The sequence below is a fragment of the Lathyrus oleraceus genome, chromosome 7 (assembly GCF_024323335.1).
Source record: "Lathyrus oleraceus cultivar Zhongwan6 chromosome 7, CAAS_Psat_ZW6_1.0, whole genome shotgun sequence".
NCBI lineage: Eukaryota > Viridiplantae > Streptophyta > Magnoliopsida > Fabales > Fabaceae > Lathyrus > Lathyrus oleraceus.
Window position 1 is genome coordinate 526670173 of NC_066585.1, and position 21685 is coordinate 526691857.

At 42.1% G+C, this 21685-nt stretch overlaps 1 protein-coding gene across 1 annotated transcript in view; it reads right to left on the reverse strand.

Moving 5' to 3' along the window:
- LOC127104773 (uncharacterized) overlaps window positions 1–21291 on the reverse strand; it is an 83715-nt gene extending 62424 nt beyond the window's left edge. The window contains exons 1-4 of the mRNA XM_051041929.1: window positions 19245–21291; window positions 18662–18732; window positions 18329–18589; window positions 17906–18239 (exon numbers count right to left, since the gene is read on the reverse strand). Coding sequence (XP_050897886.1) covers window positions 17906–18239; window positions 18329–18589; window positions 18662–18732; window positions 19245–20937 — 2359 coding nt within the window. The 5' untranslated portion in view covers window positions 20938–21291. The remainder of the gene's footprint in view (window positions 1–17905; window positions 18240–18328; window positions 18590–18661; window positions 18733–19244) is intronic.
- Window positions 21292–21685: the final 394 nt, after the last annotated feature.

Here is a 21685-nt window from a genome sequence, read left to right on the forward strand (position 1 = left end):
TTGACCAACATCCAGCCTAAATCACACACCTCTACTGTGCCGATCCCAGTGGCACATTTGGTCCATTCCATCCTCACCAATGTCGAGATAGATGTGGCGAGGATAATCGCAAATGAGCTGAAGTCCGTGGTCGAGAGCGGACTTAAGTCGGGGGCTCGTGTTAATTGTCCCCTGGCTTTCCCGTGTTTGATCATGAGCTTATGCGTTCAAGCAAGGGTGAGACTTCCGTCTCGTGGGCAGGTAAGGATCCCGTCACCTATCGATGATCGGTATGTGGCTAAATATTGTAGAGCAAAGACTACCGGTGGCAGTGCAGCCTCAGGAAGTACTCGGGCTTCTGATGGTCCTAGTGCTTCTACTCCCGGACTTGATCCCTACCTCCGAGCAGTGTGTGACTACAGTTTTGAGTGGATGGCGGCATCCCAGAGAGCTATGATTGATATGCACAACAGTATGCAGAGGTTGGAACTGCAAGGTAATGACCCCTCCGGTGCTCGAGCAGTGTTGGCGCGTGAGCAGTTTATGCTTAACGCTAACTGGCCTGTGGACAGGCCTGTCTATGGTGAGGGGGTGGACGCTGATGCTGATGATGATGATGTTGATGATGAGGCTACCGGTTCTGAGGCCGGTAGCGAGGAGGAGTCTTGAGCCCTTAGTGGGTTAAGTTTTTGTGTGTTTTCAGTTTTTATGTTATTTCTATTTGTATTTTCGGATTTTGTATCTTGATTTTGGTGTTGTACTATTGGGGTGTTTTGTCCCCCATGAACAAATTTATATTTTCAGTTAATGTTATTTATTTATGTTTTTAATTTTGTGTGTTTAATAAATTTTTGGTTGATTGAGTGGCAAACCCTTCTAGATTGGTTGCTCCTCAAGAAGTACCCAATGAAGGTGCATCCGAGCTTGGATGGCAATGATAAGAATAAACAAGTGAATGAAGCTAAGGTACATGGTTACCTTCGGCTAGAATTTTAGAATGCATTAGGAACTTTACTCTTTTTGGTAAATTGAATATTGTCTTTTTGCAACATAATTGAATGAATGTTTCATCTAGAACTTAAAACCACAAATTGTGAGGAAACCTCCATTGTACACTTAAATGCTGGATTCTAATAAGTTTTGTTGATTCATGTGATTCATTCTTTGTCTTTTATTATTGTGAAATTGTGGAAGCAATTAGAAATGATCAAGGCACTTGTTTTCTTTCGAGCACAACTACATCCAAAAACAACTTACCTGTGAGCAGAGAGAGTATTTGTTAACCCCTTTGAGCCTAAACAGTTGAATCTCGGCTTGAAATAAAGCGAGATCTCAAAAATCTTTTTTTTACAACCCGGAAAATCTTGATTATTGTTCTTTTGCCGTAAAAAGTTAAGAGCATTCACTTAGGGTGTGGAAGAAATAAGTTGGGGAGAACGAAAAAGAATTGGTAAGTACCACAACTCTTGAAAAAGAAAAGAAAAACCGAGCAAGCAGAGAAAAATATATGTATAGAAGATATAGAAAAGAAACATCTGTTTTGTATATTTGATGTGAAAGAAAAGAACAAAAATAGAAAAAATGAAAATGAATGCTTGCTTGGAAGAAAAATAGTGAAAAATAAAAATTGAGTTGTGGAATATGTGTTGTGAAGGTTTCAAATAAGAAACAAATGAAACAAAGTCGAGTAGTGTGAATAATACTGTGAATGTCTCTTTTGCATCGGCACTTTCGTTTCGATGGCCTTAGAAATGACCCTTGTTTGTTAACCTAACCAAGCTTCAACCGAAAAGCCCTTAGTGATCTTTATGCTTCCACAGTACCATTTTTAATTGTTAGACATTGTATGAATCTATTTGATTTCTTCATTATTTGTTAGAGAGTGAGATTAGTCCCGCGGTTGCAAACGCGCAAAATCTTCATTCCTTATTCGAAGAGGAGAGATAGGATGATTCATTCAGAATAGTATTGTTGTAGATAGATAAATATTTTGCATTGCTATTTAAGTTTTAGTTCTTATGTATTATTTTATTCGAACCGTTGGGAACTTGTATTTGCTGATTTCGCTTGTGTTTGAGCCGTTTATCCAACTTCGGAGAAACCAGTTTCTTAAAGCAAATCCTCTTGTCCTTCAAGAGGCATACTTTGCTTGAGGACAAGCAAGAATCTAGTTGGGGAGAGTTGTTAGATGCCCAAAAGTGCTTATTTGAGCTATCATATGTGGGCATCTTTCACTCTTTTTCCTTGCTAATATTGTCAAAACCACATTTGTTTTACATGGAATGCATTACATTGATAAACAAGCTTGGTGCCTTTGATTTGTGTGTTATTGTGCAGGAAAGACATGAACTAATTGAAAATGAAGACACAAGAAAATTGGCAAAGGAACCAAAGAATACAAGCATTTCATCAGCCTGCTCGCTAGGCGAGGCTGTGGCGAAGCATTGGTTCGCTAGGCGAGTTCCAGGCGAAAAGCCCCAGTAAATTGACAAATTAATTCGCCAGGCGAGCTGAAGGCGAAGGTGGTAGCGAGTTCATTCTGTTTTGGTGAAAAACGCAGCCAGCACTCACTCGCTAGGCGAAGCTCTAGCGAGTCCCCAGCGAGCATTCCAGTAGCAAAACCTCTCAACCTCGCTGGGGCGAAGGTTGAAGCGTGTCCTTCGCTAGGCGAAGGTATGTTCGCTAGGCGAACATGACAGTTCAGCAGGCCCTGTTTTCTCTGGGCGCAGGGGCCTTATGTGCCCATATTAGACCCTCGCTAGGCGAGCCATTCTGCTCGCCTAGCGAACATGACAGCCCAGCAGTGGTCTATAAGTAGCAGGTGCCACTTTTGAGCACCATACCTTAGTTTTACCAACTTTTTCCACTTTTGTACTTTCTTCTAGATATTTTTGCAGCATTGTTCTTGGGATCTTTATGCCCTAATTTTCATTTCTCTTCATCTTAGAACCATCTTCTACAAAAAGAAGGTGGATTCCCATCCAACTTCGATTATCCGACTTGGATGTTGATCAACCTTCTTTCCTTACTTGCCGACCAAGCTACCATGAAAATGAGTAGCTAAGTCATCCATTTGTCAAGGTTAGATGTAGGTGATTACTAGCTTTGTGTGTAAATGTAAGGATCCTCATATGTAAACTCTTTAATGGTAAATATATGATGAAAACTTTGTTTCTATTTAAAACTCTTTGTGTTGGTTTATGATCGAGAGATGTTTACCGACTCTTGACCTAGGTTTTCATCCAAACTTGTTTGTTAGCTAGAGATAGTAATGAATGATTTTGTTCACCATAAGGTTGAACCAAAAAGTTGTCATTTTGATAGATTGTGTTCGAGAGAAACAATGGATCAAAATGGCAAAACTCACAATGTGTGTTCGAGAGAAACATATTGAGAGGACTTTGTGAAATTATTTATCATCTAAAGAAGTTTATAAGATTGTTGACCAAGCAAATACATGCAAAGTGATCATTGAAACCTAACTTTGACAATATTTCTCATTTAATCAAACCATAACTTTTACCGCAATTTATTACTTTTTATGCAAGATAACTTGATTAAAACCGAAACCCTATTGTTACATTGAGCTACGATTAATACAACCATCGAACGGCGGTGATATCTTACAATCCCTGTGGATACGATAACAAAAACCCGACATGAAATATACTTTCAACACACGCCTGGGGCATGGTTTTATCTAACGGTCTCTTTTGCAGGTGTTGTTAGGTATTTTCACTCACTTGCAGGTTGTGATGTGGAGGCTGTTGACAAAACAAATCCCCATGGAGTCCAATCAGGGATGAGTGAATGGATAGTGAAGGGATGACGAAGAGACGTTGAGACGTACGACGATCCTTGAGAAATAATCAAGAAGACTCTTCAAAATCGGAAGATTGGAAAGTCTGTAGAAATTCCCCGCAGAGTCCAATCAGGGACAGGCGAGTTGAAGGAACGGTGAGGAGACGACGAGAGACGTACGACGATCCTGGAAATTAATCAAGAAGACTCTTCAAAGTCGGAAAATTGAAAAGTCTGTATAATCCCCAGGAGTTCGCTCTCCGTCGAGCGCAGAGCGATTGGGAATACAAGATGATGGAGCAGAAAAGGTCCAGACGAGTCTGGGAATTCTCAAAAGTGGAGAGCTGATACGAGATTGGGAGGTGGATACCATGGTTCGATGAGTCGACGGGTGTTCTGTACCAACTTTTCTCATTTCCCCAGCTATATCCCCAAGCAGAATTAGAGGACTAACTCCCCAGCAGATCCAAGGTCTATGGTTCCCCTAGCCGAGTCAGGATGGTTATCCCCGACAGGTTTAAAACGGTGTTTCCTCAGCAGCCAAGCCTGAAGGTTGCTATTCCCCGAGTGGAGCGGGTTTCAATGAAATATATCTCCAGCAGTGTTCATCCTACCAGTGGATTGGATGAGTTTCCGAAGCAGACTGATATCTGCATCCCCAGCTGGGTTGATTCTATCTATGGATTGCATGGGTTGTCCCCAGCGGAGTGGCATTTGCTTCCCTAGCAGGGTCAGGATGGTTATCCCCAGCAGGTGTCAGATCGGTGCTTCCCCGGTCGCCAGGCCTGGAGGTGGCTGTTTCCCGGCAGAGTATTTGTGAACATTTCCCCGGTGAAGTCGACAGGTATCTGTGAGGGTTCTCCAAGCAGAGTCGGGATTGATATCCCCAGCAAGTCGAAGACCGTTGTATCCCCACAGAGTGTTGGTGGTTATTATCCCCAGCAGTTTCCCGAGCGGATTGGGTGCAAAGGAGGTTCTTCCCCAGCAAGGGTTACCTTTTCCCAGCAGCAGTGCTATTCCCCAGCAGGGTGGTGATCGGAGTATTGTCGAGTTCCTTTCGGCAGAGTGCCTTGTGCTCCCCAGAGGAGTCCCTTGAGGGGGATACTTTTTATGCATTCATCATGTAGAATAAGCATAGCATATTGCATAAAAGAAAAAATAAATCGCGTAGCATTTCCATAATTATGGAGCATTACGCAGAAAAAGTCATGTATCATTGCAAGCATAGGCTAGTCTCAAGCCGTGGATACCGTCTTGAGGTGGTTTCGACAGAAGTTGGAAGATGTTACTCTGATGGGTTTAGCATCATGACGTCAGATCAGCAATATTCCCCAGTAGTGCGATGTTGGAGGAAACTTTTCCGTCGGACAGAGATAGAAATGTTACGCGATCAGCGCGACTCGAGCCGTGGTTGCCGCTTGAGATTTGGTTTTTCCGTACAGTGAAGACGATACTCCGAGGAGTTCAGTATTGTGAGTTTGGAGCAACAGTATTTCCCAGTCATCAGTAAGTGTCTGGTCAAGTTTTTTTTTTTTTGGTGTCAGTAAACATCATCATTCGATGTTCAGTAAACGTCGAGTTATTTCCCGATCATTGTTTGATGCCTGTAAACATCATTGTTTGATGCCTGTAAACATCATTGTTTGATGTCCTGTCAACATCCTTGTTTGATGTCTTGTCAACATCCTTGTTTGATGTCTTGTCAACATCCTTGTGTGATGTCCTGTCAACATCCTTGTTTGATGCCTGTCAACATCATTGTTTGATGTCCTGTCAACATCATTGTTCGATGTCCTGTCAACATCATTGTTTGATGCCTGTAAACATCATTGTTTGATGCCTGTAAACATCATTGTTTGATGCCTGTCAACATCATTGTTTGTCCTGTCAACATCATTGTTTGATGCCTGTAAACATCATCGTTCGATGTCCAGTAAACGTCGCGTTTTCTCCCAGTCATCAGTAAGTGTCTGGTCGAGTTTTCTTTGGTGTCAGTAAACATCATCGTTCGATGTCACGTAAACGTCGAGTTTCTTCCCAGTCATCAGTCAGTGTCTGGTGGAAGGTGTACCCTCTGATATGTCGCCCTCAGAGTGGTGATTGGTGTTATTTCCGACGTTGTCAGCGGAATTATCACAAGGAAACAAGATGTCGGGGTTCAAAGGCAGTGATCAAGGATCACTGGTGCGGAAGAAAATTTTTCGGGGTTCAAGAAAATCAAAAAGAAATATAATCCCCAGCGGATGTGGTATTCAGGCCATGGTTATCCCCGTGTTACCATTTATTTTGGTATCCAGGTCGACTTTACTGTTTCGGTGATCAGGCCGACTTTCTCCGTTCCAGACGGGTCTTGCTTCGAGATTGTGTTCTTCGCCGATTCCGACAGGCGTGGTTAATTATTTTCCCATCAGAGTGCAAATTGTTCGTCTGTTCTTGGTATTCAATCACTCTTCATCCTGATCATCTGAAAGCCGGGGCTATTCATATCGACAGGTTCACAGTGGATTGAATAGGGGCAGCTGTAACACCTCAAAATTTGCACTCCTCTCTTGGGAACTAGCTTAACATATTGCATATCATTTTAGGTCATTAGGCATTGCATATTGCATATCATGTGGTCACATTGTGCAAGTCATCCTCCTAAGTCTTGATCAGAAGATGGAGAGGTTATGTGCAAGCTAGGTCAACTTCATGATTTTATTTAAAATGCCTAGAGATGTTGATTTGAGCTGAAATTTTGTGTGGATGATCATTGATATGTCAAGATAACATGTGAATTTTTCTGGAATTTTTGGTTGCATTTTCTAATTGATTGATAATTTTCTTCTCTGTATGCTCATTTTGTGACATTGTGTGACACATGTTGGCATTTTGCTTGTGAAATTCTCATATGGTATTGGATAAAGATGAAATTTGGTATGAGCATTCTAGACACATTATAGGAAATCATGGTTTTGATCCCATTCATTTCTAATATGTTGTCACTGTTTTATGATTTATTGAAGATGATGCTTGTTTGGATGCCTTGAATTGGTTTGTATAATTGTGTCTGGAATTCTTGATTTTCATTGACCTACTTTATTTTGTCCAATTGAGCTGAAAATTGACATGCTATACATTGAATGGGTCCTGTTTAGGTGTGAATTTTTGTGAAATTAATTGAATTGATTTGGTATGCTTTTGAGTGAGATAGTTCTGTTTGGTCATTTGGAGTTACAAATTGCATGTTTGATGTTAAATTGTGCATGAAATGATAATGGTGATTGATATGAGCATGGGATCAATTGCATTTGCTTTTAATTTGTTTGAATGTGATTTTGGTTGGTTTGCACTTTCTATTTTGATTTTTTTATCCCCTTTGGACCCTAGGCTTGGCCTAGTGGTCTAGTTTCTCACATTTGGTGTGGATTTTCAGGTTAAAAGTGCAAAAGGCTTACGGGAAAAAGTGCAAGTTGATTAAATTGAGTTTTGTTTGATGTTGTGAACTAACATTGGCTTTATGTTGTAGGTTTGATGCTTGAGCTTGGGCTCATGGCTTGCATTTATGTGCATTAACTTGTGTTGTCTGTATAGATTGACTTTTGCTGTTTATTGTTGGTTTGTCTGAGTACTGATGATACTTGATTGATTTCAGGTACATTTTAGTCGCTTACAGTTCTTTAAGAACTTGCTTGCCGTTGCTTGGTTTTTAAACCAGTTGAGGTAGAATCTCTATACTTCATGTAGTCTGGAAGACCTGGCCTGTTACCTGGCCAGGCAACTGTCTGAAGTCCTCCTTAAGAGGCGATGTTTGTGATTGTTTACTTTTGTGCCAAGCAGGTGAAGACCTCTATGAGGCAATTGGCGGAACCCAAGGGATATGCAATCTATCCCCCATTATTCTGTTGAGTCGTCCCTCTGCTCACACCACTGTGTAGATGCATTGGGACACAAACCCAAGATCTTGTACTTTGTACAGTTGTGTCAGAGTCTTTGAGCGTAGAAGGGTCCCTCCATTCTAGACCCACGCTCCTTTGTCTAAAGCTCTCCCTGGACAGGGATAAGAGCTGTGAAGTCTAATCTTCACTCACCTTTCATCAGCTTCACCTTAGCCCCTCAATGGCAAGGTTAAGAGCTAACTCTGCCTTGTACAGATGACTTGCCTCGGCAGTCCACCCTTGTATGAGCCTCACTTGACTGGATATAGTGTGTGCTTTGTGAATATTTGTTTGCTCTGTTTGCTTGTATGCTTGTATGCTTGCTTTCTTCCTGGATAGGATTAGCTTGCTGTTGCGCAAGTAGGTAGAAACCACAACATAGGGCAATGATGCATGATAACACTAGGCTCGAGTCCAGCTCCCTAGTAGTGTGTCTCCCCTTGGTTTCTGGCTAGAATTTCTTTCCCTTTCAGGGGAACTACATCGCCCTGATCCTCGTTCCAGACGAGGTATGTAGGTGTATACGTGCGTTTTCGACGCCATGAGATTTGGTGTAAGAAATGATTTTTTCGACAAATGATGACATGGGTTGAAACGATTTGATTAATAAGTATGGTTCGACACTTCGACAAAATGGAAGTTTCGTCATTTCGACAAAGATGTTTGCACCTAGGAAAAGCACTTTTGACAGATAGGGAGAACATTGCAGTATGTTGATAATTCGACAAAAATCCTGAAGGAAAACGTCATTTCGACTTAAAAGTAAATTTGAATTTAAAAGGTTGTGACGTTTGGCAGAAGACGCGTGGAAGCATCTGGCGAAAGGAGGAGAGCCATGTGTCATAGTTTTAGGATTTAGTCGTTAATAACAGTTATGTTATTTGTGTATATATAGGGTAGTTATTATCTAAAAAAGTGTGTGAAGAATTACTTATACAAAATTCCTGAAAACACTCAAAGTACCCGTGTGAGAGAAAAGAGTCATATTTGGAAAATGTATGTGTAAACAAACACCAATTCCTTCAAAGTTTATTTTATAAAGTTCAAAGTTCTTTACAAATCTCTTTTATGTTTTCCAGTCATTTATCTTTCTGCACTTTATCCTTTTCGACACTTTACATTTCGTCAGTTATTTTCCGCCATTTACTTTATCTTGTTAAATTTACATCCACTTAACATTGTAATCAAAATATTTCGACGTAAAACACTTAGAGAACAGAAATGAAAGATATGAAAGTGATTTTAGACATCTTCAAGACCATCTAGATTTTGCACATGTCCTAGGATTTGTGTGGTTGATCCTGCAAGTAACCCAATTCTACAAGTTTTGGTAAACCAGAGGTTGTTCGCCAAAATTCACAGCGAACAAATTGGCACACCCAGTGGGACTGTGCAAAAATTTAGAAAGTTAGATAATCGCTAGTCAAAATCTGTCCTTCATTTGTATGAGACTGAGAAGCGGTAAATTAGCCGTATCCGAAGTAGAAATACCTAAAAGAACAAGAGTAAGGAAAATGGCGAACCAGCCAAATAATCCTAACGAATCCATCCCAGTATCTAACCCTGTCCCTTCAACAGAAGGCAATATAGGATCGGTCCCTGTGTCAGAGGCTGTACCTTCGTCAGCGGGGTCGATACCAGCGGTTTCGATGTCACAAAACGCGCCTAGTTCGTCCTTCAGGGCACAACAAATGCCCATTGGGACACCCCCCCCTGTGGGAAACACTTCTAGGCCTTTTGTAACGAATTTCACCATGCCTCCGCCTGGTAGGGAACAACCCTTCGGAATGCCAACTTCGGTGATGGCAAATTTACATAACTCCCCGTTAATATATTCAGACTCGATGGCCAACGTGTCTTCACCCTTACAAGGGTCAGGATATGGTGGAAACGTGAGTAGACTGAATCAACAACCACTTTACGTGCCGCCGATAACAAATAATTCGGCGCAAGTGATTAGACAGCAGATGGACGAGAGTAATCATGATATGGTCCAAATGTTGACGCAACAAATGGGAGCGGTGTTTAATCCACTCATACAGAACACCACTCAAACAAACCAAGCGTTGGCAGCGCAAATGACGCGCATTGCTGATTTCTTTGGAGTCCCTCAAACTCGACACAGAGAACAAGTGGTTCATAACCCAGCGGTAGCGGTCCAAGAAGAACCTACGATAAACCAGATACCGTTAGACAATCCTCAAACGAACGTCAGAAACCGAGAGGATGTAGTCGAACAGCCTCGTGTCGAAATCCCCATTCCACAAGAGCCTAGAAGGATAGTAATCCAGAGAGGCCAGGACGCGGATGTTGTATTGCAACAACGGATGCGGTATAATAATCCGCCTGTCGAAAATAATTTGGCAGCCATGGTCGAAACGATAATGGCACAAAATGGGATGAACATGGGTTTACAAAGGCCTAGTTACGCATCCCCACTATCAGAATATATTCTGCAAGAAGAATTGCCACCAAGGTGGAAAGTCCCTAAGTTCACAAAGTTCTCAGGGGACACTAGTGAGTCCACTATAGAACATGTGGCACGTTACCTGATCGAGGCAGGGGAGATAGCCCGTAACGAAAATTTGAAAATAAAATATTTCCCTAGTTCCTTAACAAAAAACGCGTTTACTTGGTTTACATCTTTGCCTGCAAACTCAGTATACACGTGGACCCAATTAGAAAGGCTGTTCCATGAACAATTCTACATGGGACAAACAAAAATAAGTCTGAAAGAATTAGCCAGTGTCAAGAGAAAACACTCAGAACCAATAGATGATTATTTAAATAGGTTCAGATTGCTAAAGGCTAGATGTTTCACCCCAGTGCCAGAACATGAGTTGGTCGAAATGGCCGCAGGGGGACTAGACTATTCTATAAGGAAGAAACTAGATACCCAGTATCTGAGGGATATGGCACAATTAGCGGATAGAGTGAGACAGGTCGAAAGGTTAAGGGACGAAAAATTCAGGGCAAATAAGAATAAAAAAGAGAGGGTAGCCTACGTAGGGGTTCGCCAAGATGATGAGTTCGACGAACACGAACCAAGTAGCTTCGACGAACAAGAAATCGACCTAGCAGAACTAAAACAAGGGCCACCTTATTCGTGCAAAGTACTAACTCCGTCGAACGGAAACCCAGTCGAAACCAACGATAAGTTCCCCAAAAAGACTTATACGTTCGACATTACCAAATGTGACGAAATCTTCGATCTGTTGGTTAAAGATGGTCAATTAATAAAACCACCAGGCGCTAAAGAACCGCCTATGGAACAACAGAAAAAGAGAGGTTTTTGTAAATACCATAATTTTCTGGGCCATAAGACGTCTCGTTGTTTCCTTTTCAGGGATCTCGTTCAAAATGCTATCCGGGACGGAAGGCTGAAGTTTGGTGACAAACCAAAACAACAGATGAAGATCGACTCGAATCCTATGCAAGCAGTCGAAGCCCACTACGCTGAACCATCCGTCGTAAACATGGTGGAGGCCGAAGTTGCTCCTGATGGCAATTTGGAAATGGTGGAAGCCCCTGGAAGCTTCGACGCAAATGTCAACATGGTCGAGATTACTGATGATCTCGCAAGCCAGAAAAGAATAGAAACTACTGAAGGTTTCGACAAGAAGGACGGTGACAATGCTGTCGAGAATGTGGAGTTTCGACAAGAGGAGAATTGGGACCGCTTGGGACAGCCAAGTGGGAAATATGATTTTCTTGTGAAGTACAACGCGCCGGCAAGCTCTCAGATCGACATCAACACAATCCAACCAAGCGGTTGGGGAGATGCCTCTTCAGAAAACAATGAGGAGACAGTCGACGCAATTGAGCATGCCCCTAATACGAAGGGGAGGGTTACTGAAGACCCATCGATTGAAAACAAGGCTGCTGAAGGCCTTGATTCTAACAAAGCAAAGAAAGGTGATATCGCCAACTGCGTCAACACCATGGGGCCTTTCAGTGAAGAGGTCACAAAAATCAAAGCGGAAGCCGCTAACGGTCCTTCGAAGCCCATGATCAGTGGGATTCTGCGTAGGACAATGGAAGACCCCAGAAGGAATTGGAACAAATGCTGTTGCAAACATGGTCCCAGGACCATATCTTGGTGCTGTTGCCCAGATAAAGAGTTCGACCAGACACCAAAAGGCGTCGAAGGCGAAGAAGAGAGGCTCATCAGGAAGATGAACGAATTAAGCATCGCCGACGAACAAAATGTTGGGGTAAATATGGTAGAAATATCTCAGAAGGACCAGGTCGAAGAGGGCGAAGAGCGTCGTCAGAAAGAGTACCAAAGGCTGGCGTACCCTAGAGAGGAGGAAAACTTAATGGAATTCATCAAGAGGTGCCAAAGGATGAAAACCGAAGTGATGTTGTGCCCACGCTGCAGCGCAGTCTTCGACAGGAAGGCAGCAACCAACCTGGAAGCGGTGGATAAGACCAAAAGGAAAGAGAATTGGGGAACAGTGAGATATGACCCAAGGAGAAGTGATCACCACCAGTGGAGGCACGGAGAGAGACGCCAGAACACCTATAAACCATCTGACAAAGCGACGGACGACAAATGGGTTCAACCCATTAGGGACGCCCAGGGGCAGAAGAAATGGGGAAAGTTCGAGGTTCAGAGAGGCGCGTCGATGGAGGGCAAGAAGGAAATGGAAAAACACAAGCCAAGACCATACCCGTCAGAGAATTACAAAGGCAAAAATCCCATGTCCAGGTCCCAATGGAGGAGGTTCTAAAGGCAGAAGAGGGCAGAAATAGAGATGGCGAAAAAGAACATGAATGGTCCAAACGAAGCAGAATCTAGCAACAATTGTCAGACAAGGAGCAGGAAAGAGACTCCCCTCCAGATCAATCCTAGCAGAGTTGTCGAATCGGTGGCGTCGAAAGAGAAGATGCAGGAAGATGATGAAGTAACCGACAGTTTTAACTCTGACTCAGAGGCATCCTTCAACGTGATTTGCAACGTGGTCTCTGTTCTCCCTAGAGACTATGATAGAGTCATGGAAATTGAGGATGAAGGAGACGAAATGGAGGAAGAAACAATGGCACACAAGCCCGTCTGCTACTATGTGATGAACAACGGATGCGTCGAAGAGCAGAACGCTTTTTTCGAAAGACCAGACGACTCCATGAAAGCGCATTTGAAACCTCTGTTTATAAAAGGAAAGGTGGAAAATGTCGGCGTGAATAAGATACTGGTGGACGGGGGAGCGGCAGTGAATTTGATGCCCCACTACATGCTGAAGAAGATTGGAAAAGACGATTCGGACGCGAAGCCTCACAACATGGTGCTGTCGAATTACGAAGGGAAGATAGGGACAACTATGGGAGTCATCCAAGTGAACTTAACTGTAGGAACCATAACAAGACCTACAATGTTCATAGTCATCGCTTCGAAAGCCAACTACAACCTGCTGCTTGGTAGGGAATGGATTCACGACGTAGGAGCTGTACCCTCTTCAATGCACCAGCGGATAGCCATATGGAGGCCAGATGGAATCGTCGAAAACATCGAGGCTGACCAAAGCTACTTCATGACCGAGGTAAACACTGTCAACAGCCAAAGCTTCGACAAAAACCTGGCTCATATACCTCCCTGCAGCCCGGCAGAATTCGACTTGAAGACGACAGACAATGCCTATTGCTCCATGTACCTACATCCAACGCATGGTTTCCAGTGGGATAAAGAAGTGATTGGCGAAACTTACATATGGGGAACCACTCATATAGCGCCGACGGGATGGGGTAGTGAATTTGACGATGACGAGTGAACAATCAGCGATCGAAAAGATTACGGCTTACATGGCCGAAAACAAACTAAAAGAGGCCCTTGAGGCTGAGGTAAAAAATATGGCTGTCGAAGCCAACCAAGAGAACTCCAACAAACAATGTCCTCAAGAAGACGTTGCGGAAGATCATGTCACCAACCAAATGGGCGGATGGCAACACCAAAGCTTGACGCCATTTACGACGACGAACCTCTGGGGTTCGAAAAAGATCCAGTGTCAACTAACGAGAAGATGGTGGCGCGGGATCCTTTAGAAGAGATAAACATAGGAGCGGGGGCAGAACATAGACCAACGTACATAAGCGCAAAAATGGACCCCCGGTTCAAGGTCGAAATAGTCCAGTTGCTGAAAGAATTCAAAGATTGCTTCGCATGGGATTATGACGAAATGCCTGGTCTTGACAGAAGTCTGGTCGAAATGCAGTTGCCAATAATGGAAGGGAAGAAGCCAGTAAAGCAGACTCCGAGACGCTTCGCACCAGAAATCCTGTCGAAAATAAAAGAAGAGGTCGAAAGACTTCTAAGATGCAAGTTCATCCGCACAACCAGGTATGTCGAATGGATTGCAAATATTGTTCCAGTAATTAAGAAAAATGGCAAACTTAGGGTATGTATTGATTTTCGAGACTTAAACTCGGCTACCCAAAGGATGAATATCCTATGCCAGTGGCAGAAATGCTCATAGATTCTGCAGCCGGCCATGAGTACTTAAGTATGCTAGACGGATACTCTGGCTATAACCAAATTTTTATCGCTGAAGAAGACGTTCCTAAAACGGCTTTCCGTTGTCCTGGAGCCATAGGAACGTACGAATGGGTAGTAATGCCTTTTGGTTTAAAGAACGCTGGAGCGACTTACCAACGTGCCATGAATTCCATCTTTCATGATTTCATCGAAACTTTCATGCAAGTGTATATTGACGACATTGTGATTAAGTCTGTTTCAGGAAAAAATCATATAGATCATCTTCGACAATCCTTTGAAAGGATGAGGAAGTTTGGTTTGAAAATGAACCCACTTAAATGTGCTTTTGGTGTGCAGGCGGGTGATTTCTTAGGCTTTGTGGTCCATAAGAAGGGGATCGAAATAAACGAAAATAAAGCCAAGGCCATAATGGAAGGGAAAGCGGCATCAACCAAAAAGGGGTTGCAGTCTCTGCTAGGGAAAATCAACTTTCTCAGAAGATTCATCTCCAACCTCAGTGGGAAGACACAAGCTTTCTCTCCTCTACTTCGACTAAAGAAAGAAGACTTCGCATGGGGGCAAGAACAGCAAGCGGCTTTCGATAAAATCAAGGAGTACCTGGCTAATCCCCCAATCCTGATGTCTCCTTGCAGAAAAAGAAATATGAGATTGTACATTTCGGCATCATACAAAACATTAGGAAGTATGTTGTGTCAAGAAGATGAGAATGGCGTCGAAAGGGCCATTTATTATCTCAGTAGAGTCCTGAACGATGCCGAAACTAGATATAGCATTATAGAAAAGTTATGCCTGTGTGTATATTTCTCTTGTATCAAACTAAAGCATTATATAAAACCTGTCGATGTATATATTTCTTCCCATTTCGACGTAATAAAGTATATGTTATCTAAATCTATTTTACATAGTCGAATTGGAAAGTGGGCTTTAGCTTTAACAGAATACTCCTTGAAATATCTGCCTTTAAAAGCAGTGAAAGGATAAGTGGTCGCTGATTTCATAGCGGACCACTCTATAAACGAAGACGTGGAATACGTCGAACTGGAGCCTTGGAAACTGTACTTCGACGGTTCCAGTCATAAAAACGGAACGGGCGTTGGGATGTTGATTATTTCTCCTGAAAAAATTCCAACAAAATTCAAGTACAAAGTTGAAAGTCTGTGTTCAAATAATGAAGCAGAATACGAAGCTTTGATCGCTGGACTTGAAATCTTGTTGAAATTGGGGGCAACGAGAGTCGAAATAATGGGTGATTCCGAACTGGTAATAAAGCAGTTGACGAAAGAGTATAAGTGCGTGAAAGAAAATTTAATCATGTACTTTGTAATAGCCAATAGACTTCTCAAAGCATTCGACAACGTCGTCTTCAGGCACATTCCCAGGTTGAAGAATCAAGAAGCGAATGATCTTGCTCAACTAGCGTCCGGATACAAAGTGTCGAAGGAAAAGTTAGAAGAAGCCATTGAAGTCAGAGGAAGAGTCGTGTCCACCAAGTTGTCCCCATCAGATCTAGAGTCAATAAGATTAGGATACGGTGACGAAGAAAACTTCGAGATATTCAACATAGATGATTCAGGAATAACAGACTGGAGAAAGCCTGTCAAGGATTATCTACAAGACCCAAATCAGAAAGCGGAAAGAAAGGTAAAATACAGAGCTTTGAGTTACGTACTTTTGGGAAATGAATTGTTCAAAAAGACTGCAGAAGGAGTTTTGTTGAAATGCCTGAGTGAGGACGAAGCCTACATAGCCTTGTCGAATGTACACAGTGGAGCGTGTGGCGCGCACCAAGCAGGTCACAAAATGAAGTGGCTTTTATTTCGACAAGGAATGTATTGGCCAACAATGCTGAAAGATTGTGTCGAATTCGCAAAAGGTTGTCAGGAATGTCAAGTACATGCAGGCATACCTCATGTCCCTGCAAGTGAGTTGCACTCAATTATAAAACCTTGGCCATTCAGAGGATGGGCGTTGGACTTGATCGGGGAGATTCGACCAGCTTCCTCAAAAGGGCAAAGGTACATTTTGGTTGGGATAGACTATTTCACAAAATGGACCGAAGCCATACCATTGGCGAATGTGGATCAAGAAGCAGTCATAGACTTTATCCAAAAATACATAATCTACAGATTTGGGATACCTGAGACAATAACAACAGATCAAGGATCTGTGTTCACCGGTAAAAACATGCAGAAGTTTGCACAAGAAACAGGTTTTAAGCTCCTTACTTCGACACCTTACTACGCTCAAGCAAATGGGCAAGTTGAAGCAGCCAACAAGGTAGTGATAAACTTGATTAAGAAGCATGTGGGGAAAAAGCCTAGAAATTGGCATAAGACTTTGGATCAAGCCTTGTGGGCTTGTCGAACGTCCCCCAAAGAGGCAACGAATTCGACTCCATTCAAGTTGACTTACGGACACGATGCAGTTTTGCCAGTCGAAATATATCTGCAATCAGTCAGAGTGCAAAGGCATCATGAAATCCCATCAGATACATATTGGAGTATGATGATGGACGAACTAGTTGATTTAGACGAAGAAAGGCTGCGCGCGCTAGACCTAATAAGAAGACAAAAGGAGAGAGTCGAAAGATTTTACAACAAGAAAGTAAGATTCAAGACCTTCTTAATAGGTGATCTTGTGTGGAAAGTAATCCTTCCTATGGATCGAAAGGATAAATTAATGGGAAAGTGGTCTCCTAAATGGGAGGGACCTTTCCAGGTCTTAAGAACATTTTCAAACGGCGCGTATGAAATAGAAGAAATAGAGAAGGATAAGAGAATCCTAAGAATAAATGGCAAGTATTTGAAAAAATATAAGCCTATATTGCAAGAAGTAAAAGTAGTAACAAAATAAGTGCAAAACATAATTGTGATAAGATGGGCCAAATAAAAATGGCATTCAAAAGTTATTACAAAGAAAGCCTCAAAGGGCTGAGAGTTGCTAAATAAATTCGACTAAAAATTAAAATTGGCAAAAGTTTCCTTCAAAGTGGCGAACTTCTGCCTCTGGAGTTGGAGTCGATGATCACAAAGACTTTTGTGAGTAGAGAGAGTCTCAATCTCCTGACTAAGTTGATGGGCTTTCTCTGCATGTCGAATACCCACCCTCAATTCTTCGTCAATCTCGCTCTGCTTGGGTTGCTGAATGGATGCCTTACGTTTCTCCTCTTGAGAGATCTTTTCTTGAAGTGCTGCTATCTGTGTTTTCCATTTTTGAATATTGTCATTGCAAGCAGCAACTTCTTCAACATACGTTTCAGAGAGCTTTTGCAATTTTGAAACTTTGTCAGTCGAAGTCGAAACGGCATCCCATTCAGCAGTTTGAGTTTCAGACTTGGAGGAGATTTGAGCGGTAAGATCCCTTTGACGATGGAGATCTGCAGTGGCCAAGTCAATGAGAGTCATCAACTCCATCACGAAACTTCCAATCTCAGCAGAAGTTTCCAAAACATTCACTTGCTTCAAGATTTTCTTAAGACCAATTTGAGCAAGGGAATTCTCTTCCAAGACTTTAAACAAATCGACATCAAGGATTTTCGTTTTGATCTTGGTCAGGAGGCTGCCAAGTGATGGTGCTTCAGAAGTTGCCCCAGAAGTGGTCGAACTACTCTGCGAAGAATCCTGAAAATTAAAACGGGTGCTAAGCATGGCTTTCAGATACTCCAAAGGTCTTTGCACTTTGAGATTTTCAAGCTCCTCGCGAGAGAAACTGGTCGAACCAGTGAATTTGCCACTCCCTTGGGCCCGGTCAGAAGCAGGTGGAGTGTTTCGCGTCGAAATACGCTCAACCTCTGTTCGTTTCGACTGGTTGTCCCCATCTCTGGCAGCTCCATCTTCAGGATCATCTTCGACTACAACCTCCATTTCAATATCATCACCCTGAGGTGCAACATGCAATCCTGGATGAGGAGGAGATTCATCTTCAGAGGCGTCACCCACTGTAGTGTCGAATTCTTCTACGGTTTGCATATCATGGTCACTTGTGGGGACATCTTCCTCTGGGGCTGTTTCCTCCAAAATTTTCTCAGGCGTTTTTTCGACAGCCACTTGTTCCTAAAAATAAATTCTAAGATTTAGAAGAAAAGATGTAGGAAAGGTAAACATATGCTGTCGAAATAAAAAAAAAAAAAAAAAAAATTTACCTCAGGAATTTCAGTATTAAAACCGGATTTCCCACTCCCCATATCTCTCGACTGAGGCTTGGCAGGAGAAGTACTGGCAGAATCCTTCCTGATTGGGTTAACAATGGACCTTTGGGAAGAGACCTTCGTGAGTTTCTTTTTCTTCTGAGGGGGAGGGATTAACTCTGGAGATTCATCACCAGACTCTTCACTAGGGACTTTATCCTCTTTTCTCTCCTCTTCACTCTTCTTCTTTTGGATTGTTGAGGGTTTTCGACTTACCTAGTCATACAGGCCAAAGCCAGTTAGTTTTGAATAATGGAAGGAAAATAATAAGAAAAAAAAGTGTTGTACCTTTGTCGAAGGCTTCTTAGCAGTACTGGGCGACGCTTCGACAACAGCTTTCTTAGCAGGGATCTTCACGGCTAAGGAAAGAAAGAAAATTCAGAAACAAATATAAGAGATACATGATAAGACAGTTAGAATAACAGAAAGAAAAATCATATTTTTCTGTGAACACCTTCAAGAATGGTATCTTCCACGCGAACGTGTTCTATTCCAATATGAAGGTGTCCTGGATATTCGCCCAGATGATACTTAGTCGGAACCACACGCTCAGCAGGTTTTTGATACTTTTGACGAAGAATTTTCATAAAATCCCCACAAAGGAACTAGTCTGGAAGTGGAAAACCAAACGCCACCCCAAAGTCAGCAGTTGGCAAAGGAGGAAACTTTGGTGGATGACAATTGAAAGCCAGGTCATAGCGCGCCTCTGGTGAAAGATTGGAAGGCAATGACAGTTTTTTAAACTTCTCTATCAATTTACGTTTTAATTCGGCCGCTGCTTCGCATATGGTTCGACTAAGATCATCAGGTCTATACGCAGTTTCAAAATATTTTTGAAATTTCTGTATTTCCTTAATATGTCGTGGAATACCTTTTTTGGTCCGATCCTGCACAAAAGCGAAAGCATTTGTCAAATGTGTAGCAAAAGCAGCTACGTCAAAAAATTTGTTGGAATAATAATCCTTCCACCATTCATCAAACTCAGGAGTGCATAAGAATGATGGTCGAAAAATAACTGGTCGAATGTCGAGAGAAGCATCAGCTAGTTTCTTCGACAGCTCTTTGCCTTCGTCTTCAGTGTGAAGGGAGTTATAAAAGATGATGGACCCCTTTTTGGGGAATATAGGTTGAGGTTTGATTTGGATTAGACCAAATTGTCTAGAAACAAGGTTGGGTTGATAAACTATCAAAGCAATTTGGTTTTTAGTGGTGTTACGATAAGAAAAAAGGAGCCTAGGGGTCAAGAACGATTCCCAAACATTCAGAAATGTGTTTTCGTCCTTCTGCATCTCCAAGGGCAGTTGTTGGGTAAACCACTTAGGTCCGGTTTTTCTATCAGCAAAAGGTGCCATGGTCGAAGTAAATTGATGACTTTTAGCAAACATCATAACATAGCTTTTAAAAGCTTGTCGAAGGCTGATTCCTTCATCAGTTGGCGTTAGTAGCACTAATCTTGGCCATTCGACAGTCCTATTGTTTACTTCTTCTTCATCTATTTCTGGTGCTACAGGAAGACTAGCTTCAAAGGTGGCATTGAGCCATAGTTGCAAGAGCCAAAAAGGTCCTGATAAGTTGATTTTCCCTTGGGATTTGGTGTTCTTTAAGAAATGTACGCTCTCGCTCAGAGATTCATAGAGATTCGCCAGAATCATTTCGCTCAAACATAGTTTCGTGCCTGCATGAAGCTGATTGGCTATGGTGATAAATCTCTTGGCAACTTGAAGAGAGCGAGAACAGAACACATATTTGGACAGCCATAGTGTCAAAAAGGCTATATGTTCGACATCTAAAACTTCAGTGGTACTCTTATCATGGTAATAGGACATGAATAAGGAGTAGGGTGCAAGGCTAGTCTCGAAAGCAATGGTATCTTCACTTAAGACAGTAGGGTCGAAATCTATACCATTGGGGTGAAGACCAACAATGGCTGCTGCGTCGAAAAGGGTAGGCGTAACCATCCCACAAGGAAGGTGAAAGGTGTTGTAAGTACTATCCCAAAAGTAGAGAGAAGCCAAAAGCATGTTTGGGCAGATATTGGGTCCTACTCTCGACAACTGGATAAGGTCGAAAATGCCTACTTCTTTCCAAAAAGACCCTTTAACTTTTTCGATTTTATCTAACCAAGATACGTAGTCAGAAGGATCTTTCGACCATGGGCAGGTTCTAAATATCCTGGGAAAATTCAAATAGGTTAAGTCCAACTCTCCAATATCCGTCGAACTCGATGAATCTTTTTGTTCTACAACTTTCTCTTTAGGCTGAGGTTTTCTTCCAGCGCCTATGGGTTTTGTGTGAAAGTAAGATGGAAAAAATTCTCTTAAACGCTCTGGTTTAATCTCTGGATTTGGAAGGGGACCTAACATAGCGTGATAATTTCCAGAAATAAGAACAGGGATTAGTACCTGAGATTTATAGATGCAGTCTTTTTCCTTTTCATTTGGAGGTTCCGGAACATACTGTTGATTTCCAATGGTCATTGGCCCTTTTAAATCATGCACAGGAGGAAAAGATGAGTCTTGTTTCTTCTTGGAGTGTTTACTGCTTAAGGGTTTTTGAGGCGCCATTGCTGGAAAAAAAAACTGAAGAAGATTTCTCAGAAAATGTGAAAAGCTTGAGAAATGGGTATGAAAAAAGGAAATCTGAAACGTAAAAGGGTTTAAAGAAAAGGTTTATGGGTATTTATAGGAAGAAGATGTTGAAACGTTTTAGATGTAATGGTGTTAGTGGGACACGTGGCCATTTCTGATGGAAATGATAAAGAGGTGGAAGTTGAAAAGAAACCATGATGTGAGGAAATGATGGAAGTAGATTGTGAACGTGGGCTAGACGTGACATTGTGGAGAAAGTGTAATGATGAACCTGCATTGGGAATTGAGATTATCAGACTTGCATTTAATGAAGATTAAATGACATGGCATCAAAACACTGATTGACAACAAATGACTGTTTCTCCAAAACAACGGTCGAAACGTCTTTGCTGGGGGGCAATTTGTATACGTGCGTTTTCGACGCCATGAGATTTGGTGTAAGAAATGATTTTTTCGACAAATGATGACATGGGTTGAAACGATTTGATTAATAAGTATGGTTCGACACTTCGACAAAATGGAAGTTTCGTCATTTCGACAAAGATGTTTGCACCTAGGAAAAGCACTTTTGACAGATAGGGAGAACATTGCAGTATGTTGATAATTCGACAAAAATCCTGAAGGAAAACGTCATTTCGACTTAAAAGTAAATTTGAATTTAAAAGGTTGTGACGTTTGGCAGAAGACGCGTGGAAGCATCTGGCGAAAGGAGGAGAGCCATGTG